Source organism: Onychomys torridus, chromosome 2 (assembly GCF_903995425.1).
Source record: "Onychomys torridus chromosome 2, mOncTor1.1, whole genome shotgun sequence".
Classification (NCBI taxonomy): domain Eukaryota; kingdom Metazoa; phylum Chordata; class Mammalia; order Rodentia; family Cricetidae; genus Onychomys; species Onychomys torridus.
Genome location: NC_050444.1, coordinates 63,109,849 through 63,126,909, shown reverse-complemented (window position 1 = coordinate 63,126,909; position 17,061 = coordinate 63,109,849). Strand labels below are relative to the sequence as shown.

At 48.3% G+C, this 17,061-nt stretch overlaps 1 protein-coding gene across 4 annotated transcripts in view; it reads left to right on the top strand.

Moving 5' to 3' along the window:
- The window catches only part of Fam219a (family with sequence similarity 219 member A), a 55,602-nt gene extending 38,906 nt beyond the window's left edge, over positions 1 to 16,696 (top strand). The window contains exons 2-6 of one of the 4 annotated variants that reach the window (XM_036178780.1): positions 11,114 to 11,213; positions 14,130 to 14,232; positions 14,416 to 14,496; positions 15,025 to 15,079; positions 15,559 to 16,696. In XM_036178780.1, the coding sequence (XP_036034673.1) occupies positions 11,114 to 11,213; positions 14,130 to 14,232; positions 14,416 to 14,496; positions 15,025 to 15,079; positions 15,559 to 15,714 (495 nt within the window). In that variant the 3' untranslated portion in view covers positions 15,715 to 16,696. Of the gene's footprint in view, positions 1 to 11,113; positions 11,214 to 14,129; positions 14,233 to 14,415; positions 14,497 to 15,024; positions 15,080 to 15,555 lie in introns of all 4 variants that reach the window. The other 3 variants (XM_036178782.1, XM_036178781.1, XM_036178779.1) reach the window with 3 other exon arrangements.
- The last annotated feature ends 365 nt before the right edge of the window (positions 16,697 to 17,061 follow it).

Genomic DNA, 17,061 nt, shown 5'->3' with positions numbered 1-17,061 from the left:
ATGTTGCAGTACTAACTTGTGTGTATTGTATGTGTATATGTACACATATATATACATGTGTGCATGACCACGCATGTGGATGCTGGAGGTTGATGTCAAGTGTCTTCTGTCACTCTTCACCGTATTTTTTGAGGCAAGGCCACTGCACTGGACCTGGAGCTCATTGTTTGACCAGGAAGGCCTCAGAACCCCCAGTCTTCTCCCCCAGGGCCTGGTTACAGGCACGTGCAGCCATGTCTTGCATTTCATGTGGGTGTTAGAGATCCCACCTTAGGTCTTCACACTTGCACAGCAAGCCTTTCACCCGTGGGACCATCTTTCCAACCCCTGGTACTATTGTTAAAAATACAGAATAAACAGATACGGCAGCACATGCCAGTAATCCCTGCATGCTGTAGGCAGACATAAGTGGATCATGGATTTGAGGCCAGCCTGGGCTACAGAGTAAGGTTCAGGCTAGTCTAAGATACCTGGCGAGAACCTGTCTCAATAAACCAATAACTAAAATAAAATAAAATACAGAATAGGCCTGGCACAGTGCTGCTGCCAGAAACTGAAGTAGGAGCCTAGTTCGGTGCCAGCCTGTCTCAATACAAAATAGTAATACGGTGATTAGAGTAGAAGATACCACGTGCTTCTCTTCTGGGTTTCTAAGTGTGTGTGTACATGGGCATACACGTGCATCCATATGCCTGTGGAGGCTGGAAGACGGTGTTGGGTCACCAGGAGCTGGAGTTACACACATTAGTGAGTCACCAATGAATGTGGGTGCCGGAAATCAAACTCTAGTCTCCTGCAAGACCTGTAAACATGTTTGACCACTGAGCAGTCCAACCCATCTGTATTTCCCTTTAAATGTGCTATGCATGTATATTAGTTTGTGCTTTCTGGTTATAGAAACAAAATCAACTGAAGTTATTTTACCTAAAACAAGAGACTAGTCTAAAGGGCTCTAGAATTCCTTTAGGGCTTTTCTTTCCCTCCTATTTGTGGTACTGAGGATTGAACCCAGGACTTTGTGCATGCTAAGTTCACTACCACAAAGAAACACCCCTCACCCCAACACTATGGTTTTGCAGTGAAGTTCTCAAGGGTAGGGAAGCTCTGGAGCCAGAACCTGACCTGGGCAGCTCTTTCCATCTCCCCTTCCCCGATGGCCACAGACATTCTCTGTTAATCCCCACTTGCCAGTTCTCAAGGACACTAGCTGGCTCTGTCTGGTCCAAGCATATATCCAGAGAGGTGGGACCACACAGAATCAGCCCATCTTGTGCCCTCTTCCAGCTTGAAAAAAAGAGCAAACTCCAGAGAGCTACCAGCTGTAGTATGCACAAAAGACCAGTACACAAGACTGGTAACTGATACTGTCTCAAAGTGGTGAAATAAAGGTAATTTTTAAAAACTGAGCATTGGGGCTAGAGAGATGGCTCAGTGATAAAAGCACTGGCTACTCTTCCAGAGGACCCAGGTTTGATTCTCAGCACCCCCATAGTGACTCAGCAACTATCTATAACTCAAGTCCTAGGAAATCCAATGTCCTTTTCTGGCCTCTGCAGACATCAGGCACAAATGTGGTTCATAGAATTAGATGCAAGCCAAACACCCATGCACATGGAAGGAAGGAAGGAAGGAAGGAAGGAAGGAAGGAAGGAAGGAAGGAAGGAAGGAAGGAAGGAGGAAAAGATGGAGGGAGGGAGGGAGGGAGGGAGGGAGGGAGGGAGGGAGGGATGGAGGAAAAGAAAACAAAAACAAAAAACCCACCTCTTACTTACATGAACAACCTGAGTTCCTAGACCTCAGATCTAACATGAGAATCCTTTGTGAGTGCATGTGAGCGTGAATACATGTGTGTGTGTACATGAATGCATGTGTGTCTTTACCCCTAAGTGCTCTGCACAAGTGTAGTGTGTACTTCCTCCCGCATTCCCCTGCCATTGTGTGACCCACACTGGACAGAATGGGCAATGTATTGATTTTGTTTGATTGAGTGTTTTATTAGAGGAAAAACTCAGGAGACTGGAGTTGAACTAGTAAGAGAAGGCTCCCTGAGCAGGGACTGTCTGCCCTCACCCCAGACTCGGGCTTTATAAGCCTCCAGCCTTTCTGTTCCCCTGATCTTTCTAAGAGCCCCAAACATCAGAGATTGTCTACCTTGTATCTCCCTGATTTTCCCTTCAGCTCTTCTTCGGAGACCTTACCCATGAGAAGAAGTCTGTTTTTCCCTATAAACAGGATCCCTAAAGACCTTCCTATGTCCCCAGAAGATAGAAGTCCCAGCCAGTTACTTGGCTCTGGAGGGGAGATGGTGCAAAAACAGGAGATAAGGCTTCTCTCCAGTAGTGGACACTCAGTGAAGCTAATGTGGTTTGTTTGCTAGCTCTCTCTCTTAATCATATCTTAATATTTCTAGTTCTACACACTGCCAAGAGTTGTCTGGGTGGATAGGTATAGACTTGAGCAAGAGTACTAAAGCCACAGGTATCTGGTGAGCTGCTCTCTGGACAAATTGTGACAAGGACAAAGCTGGCTCTCTCCCATCAATATTCCTACTTGTCAGAGAGTGGCCTGAGCCAGGCCTCCTCTGATTTTCTATTTCTTATCAGCATTATCTTTGCTGACTACAACATCCTGATATGTTGTCTCTTTTCCTTTCTGATTTCACCCAGGGTTACATGACTCTATTCCAGAGGCAGCCATTTAGCATTCCCAACTCAGAACCTCCTTCTCCAGCTCACTCTGAAACTGGAGGAAAATTCATTATGTGCTCCGTGAAGAAAGGTCAGATGATGTTGCTGTGTACATCTTACTTCATTCGAAGTCCATTTCAGTTCCCTTCTTCCTGAGAATTGCTGCTTGGAAATGAAGACAGAGGTTACATTCCCCTGTGGGGAAACCAAAATTAAGTACTTCCTGTACCTGAACCAACCACACTCAGTACACAAAACAGAAGCAGCATTGTTCAGCACCTTGGAGAGCACCTTTCATCCCCGAGGCTGGATCACAAATGCTGAAAAGGTGAAGTATTATCAGCATGACCGTCCACTCCGACCAGCCTCCAGTATCCTCTCCGACTCCTTGGTGCTCACCTCTTCCTTTTCCTGACAAAGCCTTTGGAATGAACTCCCTCAACTTTCCACTGACCTTTCTGACCCTGAATTGTCTGCATCTCCCCACATCAGCACCTCCCTGGCCCTTCTGTAAAGATCCTCCCTCTTCTAGTTGAGGATCTGGCTATCTGCTCCAGACTCCTTGCTGTGCCCCATGACAGTCTCCTTTTAGATACCTAACTTTTTCCTTTTAGTGTAGGACAGTGGCCATGTGTCCCCAGCCCCAAAGAACTCCTACAACTTTGAAGTTTCCTGTGCTTATCATCCATTCTTGTTTCTTTCTTCTCCTATACAGCTCCTTGAAATATCTACCCACTGCCTCAACTTCCCACTGTCCTGTTCCCTTCAAACCCCTTGTAACCTGATCTCTGTTCCTGTCCTTCAACTGAAACTGTGTCCAGGGCTGCCTAGGATGTCTTTGTTTCTAAATTTCATCTTTATCTTGTGGACCAAGCTTCTCTTTGGGGCACTTGAAACTTTACAGCTTCCCACTTCTGTTCCTACCTCATTCTGCTGCTTCAACTCACTCCTCCACGTGTTCCCTGAGATGTCTTCTCCTCGAGGCTTCACCCCGGATTCTTATCTTTTCCATTCTGTCCATTCTCTCTAGGAAGGTTATACTCCCCTAAGCTTCAGTCATGACCAGACTTTCTCCCAGTTCCCGATCCCCAAAGCCTACTGGCTGGTGATATCATCTGTTTCCCAAAAGATACCCCCCAAACACAACATATCCAAATGAGCTAACCTAGTTTTCCTCGGCGGTACCCTCCCTCTGCTGCACTTCTGAGTAATTAGTATTTTTTTTTCATACTCCAGACAGGAAGCTAGAGGTGTACAGATACTTCCTCATACACTTTGGTCTTCAGAGTATACCTCTGTCTTCTGCTTCTTAGTTTAGGTCCCTGCTGGCTTTCCTTTGCACAAATTATCTTTACCTACAGTCTCATTCTCTCGAGATGTGTCTCCCACATAACTGCTATAAAGGGTTCTTCATCTCAAATACGTTCATGTTACTCCTGTGCTTACGGTTTTCCCCCATTGTCTTCTAAGAAAAACAATCAAAGTCGAGACCCACCTTGCACTGTGATCTGAGCCCATTTCACTTCTTTACTTCCACCTTCTAGATTTCAGCTATAGCAAAACTAACTGCTTCTGGAAAGTGCTCTGCCAGCTGCAGGCTTCTGAACTTTTGCAAATGTTCCTAAATGTTCTTCTCAGGAACTGCCGATCTCAGCCGGTATTTTGAGGCCACTCCCCATTTCTCCCTTTGTCCTGTTCCTTCTGCCTTTTGAGGCCAGGTCTCATTATATACTCCTGGTTGGCCTGGAATTCACTCTGTAGACAAGACTGGCCTGGAACTCATAGATATCTGCCTGCTTCTGCTTCCCTAGTGTTGGGGTCAAAGGTGTGCGCCAGCACACCCAGCTCCTTCCACCTTTTATGCCATTTTACCTTGATTGGCAATTATTGGACACTCCGTGGAGATAGGCCTATTATTGTCCGTTTATCTCTGTGATACCTAGACTGGAGTTGTTATGAGTAAGGAAAATGGAAGAAGACAATGCTGCTCCCTAGTCAGTCCCTTCCCCAACCCTGTGGAGAGAGTCCTCCCCCAGATAGCTCCACAGGTAAGCCACACATCAACCTGTATGGTGCTAGGGCTGCAGCTGTGGGCTACTGGACACTCCCAGAGCACACTGAGCTTATACAAATAACATCTTTGTAGTTAATGCAGGTGTGGTGCTCAGCGTTTACTATAGTGAGACATAAATCCTCACATGCATCTTTGATGTCCATTTCATTAGCACTAATAAATAACTGAGCTGGGGTCTGAGCCCAAGGGCAGTGTGTCTGGTCTTGTTCTCTCTCTGTCTCTCTCTCTCTCTCTCTCTCTCTCTCTGTCTGTGTGTGTGTGTGTGTGTGTGTGTGACAGAGACAGACACAGAGAGACAGAGAGAGTAGGTACATGCTATAGTATTTATGTGGAAGTCAGAGCACCACTTTTGGGAGCTGGTTCTCTCCTTCCACTGTGGGTTCCAAGAATTGAACTCAGGTTGTCAGAATGTCTTGGCTAGCACTTGTGCCTGCTAGACCATCTCACCAGCCCCATAGCCTGCAGCTTTTGCCACCACAGTCTCCTTTTCAGTCAGTGTGGCAAGGGTGGGATTGGGCGGGTTGTCTCCCTTTCATCAGATAGCCCCTTAGCACTAAGAGCATGGTCACACCACCCCAGCCTTTCCCGTGGGAAAGCGGTATAGTGTGAACATCCAGGAGGCAGTCACACTGTCTACTAGGCATTGTGAGTTTCTGCGGCTCAGGGATCTGCATAAGGAACTACAAAACAAGTCTCATGTGCTTTGTTTTTGCCATCCAGAGTTCTTCTGGAGAAGACTGTAGATGATCATCCAGGAAAGCATTCTCTCCTGTCGCTTCCCAGGCCCATCCCTCTTACCTAGGAGCCTTAAAGACAGAGTTTCTTCCTTCATGCCCACTTTTTGCTCATCTAGATCTATTCAGCTCACCATAGGTCTCCTGGGTCCCAACTTACTTTATCTGCTATACTACCCCAGCTGTAACAAGACCAGGCAGCTGAGACCCTTGAAGAGTTAATACAGCCCCAGGGAAGGTATACAAAAGGGGGTTTGCATGCAGGCTGATGTATGGCCCCACAGGAGGCGCAGCCTCCCAAAGGGCCATCTCTGTTCCAAGTCTTGGTCAGGCTCTCCTTAGCATCTTCCTTTCTAGCAAGGCCATTGGTTCCATTAGTTCATCTCAGGGCCCAGCTGTCCTTTATTTATTTGTTCATTTATTATGGGGTGTGGGGAGAAAAAGACATTGGGTCCTTTGGAGCTGGAATTACAGGTGGTCTTGAGCTGGCTGATGTGGATGCTGGCAGCTGAACTCAAGTCCTCTAGCACAGTGTGTGTTCCTAACTACTGAGCCATCTCCCAGTCCAAGTTTTCCTTTTATGTTTATTTGGTTGGTTGGTTTGGTTTTGGGTTTTGTGTTTTTTGTTTTATTTCTCTGTTGTGTTGTGTTGTTGTTGTTGTTGTTGTTTTGAGACAAGGTTTCTGTGTGGTCCTGGTTGTCCTAAAACTTGCTCTGTAGACCAGGCTGCCTGGCCTTGAACTCAGAGATCTGCTCTCCTCTGCCTCCCAGGGGCTGGGATTAAAGAAGTATGCTATCATGCCCAGTTCAATTTTCCTTATTTAAAAAAAAAAATGGATAGAGGGTATGTAGATGGCTCATGGGCAAAATGGTTGCTATGTAAGCATATGTCCCTGAGTTCAGCTCCTGGTACCCATGTAAAAGCTGAGCATGACAGTGTGTACCTATAACCCCAGTGCTGGGGGAACAAAGTGGTGAAGACAGGCAGGTCTCTGGGGCTCACTGGCCAGCCAGTCTAGCCTAATTGCAGAGCTCCGGATTCAGAAAGCAATAGGAACAGCCACTCAGCATGGACCCTTCAGCCTCTCTACATACACACAAGCATAGTGAGTGCACCCGCACACACATGCACAGATAGGTACCCGGATCTCACTAGTGCTGTTTTCTGTACTTTCCATAAAGCATTTAAAAGACTAGACTGGATTAAATCAGTGAATTTTAACATTATATTCTTATTCTATTTACTGATTTGTGAGGGCTGGGGAGGTGCCACAGTATACATGTGGAGGTCAGAGAACAACTTGCAGGAGTTGGTTCTCGCCTTCCACTACGTGGGTCCCAGGGACTGTCAGCCTTAGTGGCAAACACCTTCACCTACTCTGCCATCTCCCAGGGCTGTAGTTAGTGGTTTTTTTCTTAAGCAACAAAACACTTTTGCGGAAAGGTTAATATAGAAGTGAACTAACAATGGCTTTCTTTGATTGAAGGGAACCCAGGACCCTGAACTACCATTCCTACACATACACCCCACTTACATTTACAGCCCCACCCAAAGCACAGGGTTCTGGGAATACCAGTTAATGAAAATTGCTGGACCACACTAACTCTAAGGATGCTTCTGGCTCTTTTGCTTCCCCTGGCCGTGTTGATGTTGTGCTGGCCATTAGCCTATAGCCTGAGCTATTAATCTTCTCTGCAGCCTTTGGAGGATTTGTTTGAATGGTTGTAGAGACATAGATTGCTGTTAGGGACGTATTTCAGGCCCTGTCTCTGCTGAGTGTTTATTAATAATCTTGTTAATCCCCACTCTAGTTCCCGGATCTAGCTAACGCCTGTCGGAAGTCCTTGGGGGGCATTTTAAATTCTCTCTGATTCTTGGAGCCAGACACTTCCTTCTGCCTGAATCCTCTCTGCTACTTCTGTTCATGAATATTTTACATTTAATCTCTATGCAATGGTCATGGTGCACTGCCTGCATTTCTCAGAGAAGACACTCAGAAAGTCTACAGCTTTTGATGGCACTGTGCCAAAGACCTTTGTAGTTGCCGCTTAAATGGCCTTCTACCATGGACAGTGATGGAGAAGCTGCTGGATGGGGGAATTTGGTGTGGAGCTTCTCAGCCTGGGGCTTTGATCCTTTGGTTTCACTCAGGATCAAATACTAAGAGGAACTGCCAGTGGGCCTTGAGAGCCATAATGAGGTCACCAACCAGAGCTGCTCAACAGCCCCCCAGTCCTCATCCTAGGTTCTGTCCTTCCTGAGTTTTCTGCCTGCCACACATATTAACCACTGACACCTGCAACGTCAGAGAAGAAATTGATGCGCCTGTCTGTGCTGGGTCAATATGCTTCAGCCCAGGTTGCCTAGGGGTTTGTGTTCTCTAAAATCAACCTCAGAGAAAAAGCAGTGAGACCAAACACTCATGTAGCAGGTGGAGTAGAGAGGGTCAAGGATCAGGTTCAAGATTAAAAGGCTACAGTTTAGAAGTCATCATATAAAATGTCAATCCAGACTGCAGGAGGCATCAGGTTTCTTCAAGGAGAAAATGGAGTTAGAAGGGTGGGGTCCTGCTGAGGAGACAATGTGGACAGACACAGAAATAATCAGAGGCAAAAGATGGCCCGTGGGAGCATAGCATCCGGAGGAAGCCAGTTTCAAATGGACACACTGTGTGTCCTACCTAACAAAGGTCACAGAAAGGATGAAAGACTGTGACTGAAATTCTAGAAATGGACTGATCTTCCCTGGTATGACGCCACCAGCATGTTTACAGGATTGCCCACTTGAAAATCCCCCCTCTGATGTCTTGGGGTAAGACATCCTGTGGCTTAAGAGCAATGTCAGAGCCCAGCCATCAAGTCTGTCTCCCCCATGGGTAGCAACTGAGAGGCCATTGGGGCCTCAGTGTGGATAAGGGCCACTGCAGACCAGCTTCTCCAAGGTGCAATTTGAAAGGAATCTCCCAGGGAGCTCTGCAGAGTTGGGGGGATGAGGATTGGGAAAATTTGCCACATGGGGCATTATCTGAGATTCGGGCACTTCTCAGATTCGGGCATTTCTGAGATGCAAGCATTTCCGAGATGCAGGTACTGCTATACCTCACAGAGCTCCTGTCACCCTCTTACCTCACCCATGGCTAAGGGGCAGGGACTGAGGCAGAGAAAGAGGTCCAGGCTCTTCCCGCAGGAACTTGAAAGCCACTGTGGCAGCCAAGCCCATCCCAGGAACAGACAGTGAAGATTATCTCTCAGACATCTCTATTCCCTCTCTCATTGTAGTAACAAGTCAGTGCTCATGCCCACTGTCTCGTTTATATTTTATTTTCATGTGTGTGCGATATGTTTGTGTATGCACAGTCATGTGTGAGAGAGCAGGTGTGCTCACGTCATGGCGTGCGTGTAAAGGTCAGGATAACTGGGGATGGTATCAGTACTGGCATTTATCTGCCCTTTGTTTTTATTTTATATGCCAGGCTAGCTGGGCTGTGAGCTTCTAGACATCCCCTGTTTCTGTCTCGTCTCACACTGTAGGAACACCGGGATATAGACACTCAGCGTTCCAGCTTTCCCTGAGTTCTGGGGATCTGAACTCGGGTCCTCATGCTTACACAGCAGACACTTTAGCCACTGAACCACTCTCTAGAACTCACTTCATTTTACATGGGTTACCAGGAGCTACACAGATCCCTGGACCTGATACTGGGGCCAGTCCGAGAGCATTCTCTCTGCCTGTCTGTCTGCTTTCTGTATCTTCAAGGACAGAACACAAGCAGCACGGACCCTCTGAAGTCCTCGAGTTTAGGTTGGCCACTCCAATCCCTGGTTGAAGATAGCAGCACTCATAGTGCACTGGTCATGCTGGCACTTAATTCAGAAACTCACAACCAGCCAGAGTGCAGAGAAGAAGTGTCAGTGGGCTGCTCAGCCACAAATGGAGCCTTTTGTCACTTCCCCACAATGCACAGGGACAATTGAGGAAGAGGGGGTAGAAAAATTATAAGAGCCAAAGGTCAGGGGGGACCAGAGCAAATGGTGTCTTCTGGACTCATAAATACATAGCAGCTCTGGTTTCCTGCACCCCAACTGGGGAACTATAGGCTGTTTATGGTTTCTGGGAAGGGGAGAGAGAGTCAATTTTCTTTTAAGACTGTGGCTGTTGGTGGGTCAACTATGCTGTGGTGGAAAGCCCACACCCAGAAGTATAAGATCAGCACAAATTGAACTCTTGGGTTATTTTTTTTTTTTAAAAAGTAACACAAAGTTGAGGGAGGGGTGAGGTAAGGATGGATCTGGGAGGAGTAGAGATGGATATGAGCAAAATTCATTATATGAAATTCTCAAAGAATAAAGATTTTTTAAGATTTATTTTACTTGTATGGGGGTTTTACCTGCATGTATGTATGCACACCACATGTGCCTGGTCCACAAAGGTCAGAAGAGGACATCAGATCCCTGGATCAGAAGGTTGTGAACCACCGTGTGGGTGCTGGGAATCTAATCCAGGTCATCTGTAAGAACAATTCTCTTATCTACTGAGCCAAGTCTACAGGCCTGAGAATAAAACCATTTTTAAAAAAAAGAGTTGGTCATCCTAAGAGAAGCTCATCTTTAGCTCCCTCTAAAAATGTGAATCTGACAATTATGAAAAAATACTGAAAGCATTTTTGTGTGTTCCAGAAAAAGAATTATAACAAAACTCATGCTGCCTATAATAGATAAATGATCGTAAAACAGAAACAGCTCAAATCTAGATTCAAGTACTACTTAACCTGAAGAAAATCTTTAATCTTCCCCACAAAAACAGAAGTTGATCATCAGCTTCTCCGAATATAGATGACGTGAGCCAGGGTGAGCCAGGGCCTTGGGTCTCATACCTGGGGAGAGGGCACTTTGGAGAGATGGCAAGGCTAGCCGAGGACTTGGGGCAGACAGGGTCTGCCTCAGAGTTGGGGGCTAGAGAGAGCTCATGCAAGGGAGATGGCAGGAACGGGTGCCTGCCCCCTTGTCAGCTGCAGCACCCAACCACATGGCCACCTGCTGCTTTGGATCCCATCCAGCCTCCAGGGTGCGCTCCTTAGGGCTCATCTGGGAACTTCAGAAGTACTTATTCGCAACTTTTTTTCACCGTTTTTTCAGTCAGTGGCTGAACTCTTAAGGTCTTACCTGGATTGGCCAGTTGGTTGTCTAGATCCCACAAAGAGGAAACAGAAAAAGAAGGGCTCTCTCAGGGGAGACCTGCTCTGACCTTAAACTACCCTTAAACTCAGAGGGACGTAGACAGACCTTTTTCCTAGGAAATACATAGAAAAGCCCGAGAGCCAGACAGCGCATATGTGAATTTGTAGAGGAAGTCCTGTGAGTTTTGTCAAGTTTGGGCTTTCTAGAGCAGCCTTGGTTACACAAGATTCTTGTTGGATGTGGGTAGGACATACATCTTAGCTTTTCTATTGAGGTCATAGTAAATGAGTCTGCCTCTACCTCCCTGAATACTGGCCTGCTGCTGAAGTAAATGCTCCCAGAAACTCAGAGGGCAGATGAGATGGTTTGTTTCAAGGTTCTGGGCAACCCCTGGGATCAGATGCTAATAGTTCCCCGTCTCTTTGCTTTCTCTCCCATAGGACCCAGCCGCCGCCTCTATCTCAGAGGGAGACTGTGACGCCCGGGAGGGTGAGTCAGTAGCCATGAATTACAAACCATCCCCGCTCCAAGTGAAGCTGGGTGAGTGTGTCTGGGGGATGAGGGTGATGTGGGAAGTGAACAAGGTGCTCTTGGGCTGGGTTGACAGCAAGGTGCAACAATCAAAGTAGCTCAGGCTAGCTGATTCCAAGACTAAAACTCCAAGTCAGTCGTTGGCACTCCTAGGCACCTTATGTCTTGCAAGACAAAGAAGGCAGTAAAATGGTTCTCTGCAGAGTTCTGGAACTCTAGGAGAGATCTCTGAGGCTAGAGGCACCAGGTATTCAAGGGGTGGCTACAAGTGTGTAAAGCATAGAACCCCAGGCCAGGACTCCGAAGGACCAGCCAGGAGCCTGCTTCCAAAAGATACAGCTGCTGCTATGTTTGAGGGACGAGTTCTCAGGACCTGGATGGCTCCTGTCTGGGGACACTGACCCCTTCTTAGTGGACTGCAGCGCGCCTCTCCTTTCCAGCTATCTCACCACCTTTCTCTTAGGGTGCATTCCATGTCCATTCTGATGTCCATTTCCTGTCTTGAAATCCCCCAACTCCCACAGCTACCCAAAGCTCCCCTGGCTGCAGCTCTTACCCTCTTCTCTGCTGAGAACCGCCCCTCCCGCTTCATGAACCCAAGGCCACTAGAGACAGCAGACTTCCACTGAAAGAATGATTTCCTGAAGAACAATTATAGCACGTCACACAGGAGAGGGCTGACCATTGACTACAGGTCATCACTGTCCTTAAAACGCCTCCGTCATCCCAGCCATCTTTCTCAGAACTCAAGCTCTGCTGCCCACCAAAAATTGAGATCGTCCGCAGTTAAGACTGAGCCTCTTGTCTCTTTAACAAGCTTCCCCCCACAGCTATCAGGATTCCTTTCCACAGGACCTGTTCTTTCCGTCTGTTCAAAATAAATAAATAAATAAATAAATAAATAAACAAACAAGCAAACAAACAAACCAGGCCTCGCTTCCTCCCTTCTAGACCACTTCCAGCTGATTTCTAAACAGGACAGCAGTTCTCTCAATGCAATGGTTTGTCTTCCTAGGACAGTCTATTCAGAGTACAACTAGTTTTGTTTATTATTGTTTAATGCAACAATAAAAGTATTTTAAATGCATGTAAGTTCTCCACTCTCTCCAGAGGCAACCATTCCAAGTTCTCGTAGTTTCATTTTGTACTTTAGCACAAATGTCATTGCACTGTACACATTTTGTGAGTCATGTTCGCTCCCACTACATAATGTCTCAGAGCCCCTATAGAAAATGACTTTGTTCTTTTAAATGGTTGCATAGTAGTCCATAGTCTGAGTCTTGCCAGCTTATTGTCTGCATTTTTTCATGATTTCAAACAAACTTAGCATGCTTTTAAAATAGCATTTTTATTTCCTTCATCATTATATTACCACCAAAGCTCATGAAAATTCACAACTTGTCTCATTTGCGACAAAGAAAATCACCAAGAACTTTAAGGCAAATTGCACCCCCTAGAGGCTAGATGTAGCAATGGCAGTTACTGCCTGCTGAAGGGAGGCTGGAAAAACCCCTCGTACAGAGAGTAAGGGGCAAAGAAAGCGGTCAGAAGCAGGATGAGAGAGCTTCAGAGGCGTGGGAATCAGAGGACATTTCTAATGAGTCACAGGCTGGAACGGCCCCTCCCATCCTTATGCTATTTAGTTAGTTAGTTTTGTTGTGTTGTGTTTTTCAGAACAGGGTTTCTCTGTGTACCCCTTGATATCCAGGACTTGCTCTGTAGACCAGGCTGGCCTTAAACTTGGAGATCCAACTGTCTCTGCCTCCCAAGTGCTGGAATTAAAGGCATGCACCACTGCCCAGCTGCTCTTTCTTTTCTAAGACAACTTTTCCTCTGTGTTTCTGCCACAGAACACGCCCTTTTCCTAAATCTTGGCTTTACTTAACATGAGTAAGAAAGAGTGGTTGCCTCCTGAACCCAGGCAGCTCCGGGTGGGAGTAGCTGTCATGTACCACTAAGCGGGTCACCAGCTGTCCAGCTCTGTAAGTGTAGTATAGACCCTGGACCCCTAGGAGAGCTCACAGGCTGTTCAGAGGCCAAATGGGCTCCTCCAGCCTCTTGCCGTGAACCCCTTGGTAGCTCCTTCCCTTCCACATCAATCCCAAAAGCCGTAGCCCCACAGTCAAGGCTTTTGTGCTCTGAGGTTTGTTTTCTGTTGTTTTGTGTTCTGAGATTGTGTGTGTGCACGTGTGCGTGCGCGTGTGCGTGCGCGTGTGCGTGTGCGCGCTCTGAGTCTAGACCCTTCCAGCCCTGTGATACAGTACTTGATGCGTAATTGGTGATTCTGGGGTTTGAGTGAATAATTAACTGAATAAACAGCTCCTTTCCCAACTCTACCTCTTTACCTCCTCTCCCCTCTGTTCCATCCACAGTTATGTTCACTTCTTGATTTGTTTTTGTACATACTTCTTAGGGGTGGGCAGGCTTGAGACAGGGTTTCTCTGTGTAGTCCTCACTGTCCCTAGAACTCACTCTGTAGCCCAGGCTGGCCTCGAACTCAGAGAAACACCTGCCTCTGTCTCCCAAGTGCTGGGATTAAAGACATGTGCCACCACTGCCTGGCTCATGATTTCCCTCTTAATGTCCTCTTTCCTCCAGAAATTCCTCCCTGGCTGCTCCAGCCTCCTGTTTTCATCTCTTCTTCTCTAGCCTTTCCTTGACATCAAGCACACACTGGCTGCCCAACACAGGAACTGTGGTTCCCAAAAGCAGGACTCAGCCTCCTCCTTTCATCTACCACAGTCTGCCTCAAGTCATGCAGGGCCAAATGCATGTCCATAAGCATCAGGTGCCTGGCGGGCTATGGGCTCTCTGCCAAGTAGAGAAGTAAACGTGCATAGGAAAGGCCCAGAGCAGGCTGCCCCAAGCAGCAAGGCCTGGTGGCCCTGGGGCAGGACACAGCTTCTTTCCCATGTTCTCCTGCAGAGAAGCAGCGGGAGCTGGCCCGGAAGGGTTCCCTGAAGAATGGCAGCATGGGCAGCCCTGTGAACCAGCAACCCAAGAAGAACAATGTCATGGCCCGGACGAGGTAGGCATCCTCCCTGCCCCACCGAGACCCCACCAGCCAGCACCTGCTCTCCAGCCTCTCCCTCCCCAGGAGGATCCAGAGGGAGGGGGAGGGGGAGGAAAATGGGGGGACAAGGCCCCATCAAATCCTCTGCCATGTGTGTGTGCCCCAGCTGGCACTCAAACTCCCCAATTCTTTACCCAGGCTGGTCGTCCCTAATAAAGGCTACTCCTCGCTTGACCAGAGCCCTGATGAGAAGCCACTGGTAGCTCTTGACACAGACAGGTGTGTATGGGGCTTGGGGGCAGCTGGGCAAGCCCGTGGTCTTATGTGAGCACAGATGGGGTTGGACAGGCCACACCTGCCACACTACTGGAAGTGGGGTGTTGCTCAGCCAGGAGCTCTCCATGGGTGAAATTTCCCAAGGGGATGGATTTTTTTTTTTTTTTTAAGGAATGGGCATGGAGAAGACATAGTGAGTAGAGCCTTATTACGGGAGAGCGTCAGGCTAGACAGAGACTTTGAGAAAATCCGGACAGCCAGGATGATTTGAACCTAGAGAGTAAAAAGTTAACAAAACAGAAACACCAGGACCAGGCAGAAGGAAGAGGCGGTAGCAGTTCTATCCAGAGGATTTAAGAAGCCACTTTATTTGAAGGTTGAACTGGGAAACCTGTCATTGCAAACATATATTTGCATAATAAGCACAGATTACTAAAATCATACTGTTGGGGGACGGCGGGGACGGCAAAGATACTGAGAATTTTCTATTTAATTTTCCTGAATCACTTCCTCTCTCCTTTTCACGGCCAGCGATGATGACTTCGACATGTCCAGATACTCTTCCTCTGGCTACTCCTCTGCAGAGGTGAGGCTCCACCCGTTGCCCCCATAGACTAGGATGCCCAACTGCCTCCGCCAGGCTTCAAGACTGAGCTTCTTAAGGGGCAGAAGGCAGGCGGCTGGGGCGGGGCGGAGCCCTGCGGGGGCGGGGCTCTGCGGAAGTTGGGGCCTGGACTGGGAGAGCCTGGGAAGAAATCACTACCCTGAATTGCAATGAGCCTGGGGTTATTAAAGTGGGGCTCTAAAATAGAACAGGTGTGAAATGCAGGCAACACGTTACAGGAGTGGACCTGAAATGGGAGCACACCCCGAACAGAGGGAAGGGTAAAGGTGGGAAGTTGATCTTTGGACTGGGCAGGGGTCTGTAGGAGGAAATGAGGCCCAAGCCAGGCCGGAGTTGGATAAATCTGATATGAGAAGGGGCTGTCACTGTGGCCTCGGTGGCAGTGGCGGCCTCAGCCCAGGGTGATGCCTTCCAGCTGACTCGAATCTTTTCTACAGCAGATCAACCAAGATTTGAACATCCAGCTGCTGAAGGATGGCTACCGGTTAGACGAGATCCCCGACGATGAGGACCTAGATCTCATCCCCCCTAAGTCCGTGAACCCCACCTGCATGTGCTGCCAGGCCACTTCCTCCACCGCCTGCCACATTCAGTAGTGGGCGCGGGCGTCGCGGCACACAGGGCGGGGCCGAGTCGGGCCAGGTGGGGCCGGCAGGGGCAGACCCCTACCCCGCTGGCCCACCAGCCCCCCTTACAGCCCCGAGCCCCTTACAGCCGCCAACCTCGTAACAGTCATTGCTTCCTCCTATGGTAGGACGTGTACCTCTGTGTGTTCATGGAGCCGGAGAAACCAAAACCGGGTCTGTCTCCAGCCCCGGGGCTAGGGGGGGAGGGGCACTGTATGTTCAGTTACTTGGGGAAACTACACCCAAGCACCCTGCCACCTCTCCCCAGAGCTGCAATCAGGGGCAGCACTGAAGGCCAGGAGGCCAACTGTAAGCAATCGGGTGAAGGGATCACAAGGCCAGGGGTTTGGCCCCAATGCCAGTGAAGCCATGAATTCCCCAACTCCAGCCTAGAAAGGAAGGAAAGGGGTTTGGAAAAGAAAAGGCCCCAAGAAATGGGGACAATTCTCAACACCTCAGAGCCCCCTCCCCACCCCGTGCCAGCCCATATACCTATTTGTGTTTCTGCCTCATCTCCAGATGGGAAGCCGGGGCAAAGCTGTCCAAAGGGTACTGCCTCTCCACGAGATCACTGCCTTCTCCCTCTGCTCCTTCAGCTCCCCTGCTTCCTTACTTGCTGAGGACTGGAGGAGGGGCGGGAGTAAGGTGGCTCTTAGAGAGAGGCCAGGTTTGGGGGTGGTAGGACCTGTTCTCAGAGCCTCTAGCCAATGCATCTGTCTCTCTACCCTGCCTCTACCCCTCCCTCAGTCTCCGGGCTATTGGTTCCAGGCTGGAAGGGAGAGATAAGGCTGGCCTCCAGTTCCCAGTTCCCCCTAGCCTGAGGTCCAGGAGGCTGGCTTCCAGAAAGGCTCTTCAAGGGCAGGCTCAAGGAAATAGTGAACCAAGTGGCTGTGTGGATGTAGTAAGGTGTGTGTGTGTGTGTGTGTGTCAGTGTGTCTGTGTGTGTGTCAGTGTGTGTGTGTGTATGAATGTGTGTCTGTGTGTGTCAGTGTGTGTCTGTGTGTATGAATGTGTGTCTGTGTGTGTGTCAGTGTGTATGAATGTGTGTGTGTATGAATGTGTGTCTGTGTGTGTGTATGTTTGTCTCTGTGTGTATGTCTGTGTCTATGTCTGTGTGTGTATGAATGTGTGTCAGTGTGTGTGTGTGTCAGTGTGTGTCTGTGTGTATGAATGTGTGTCTGTGTGTATAAATGTGTGTCTGTGTGTATTAATGTGTGTCTGTGTGTGTGTATGTTTGTCTCTGTGTGTATGTCTGTGTCTATGTCTGTGTGTGTATGAATGTGTGCCTGTGTGTGTGTATGAATGTGTATCTGTGTA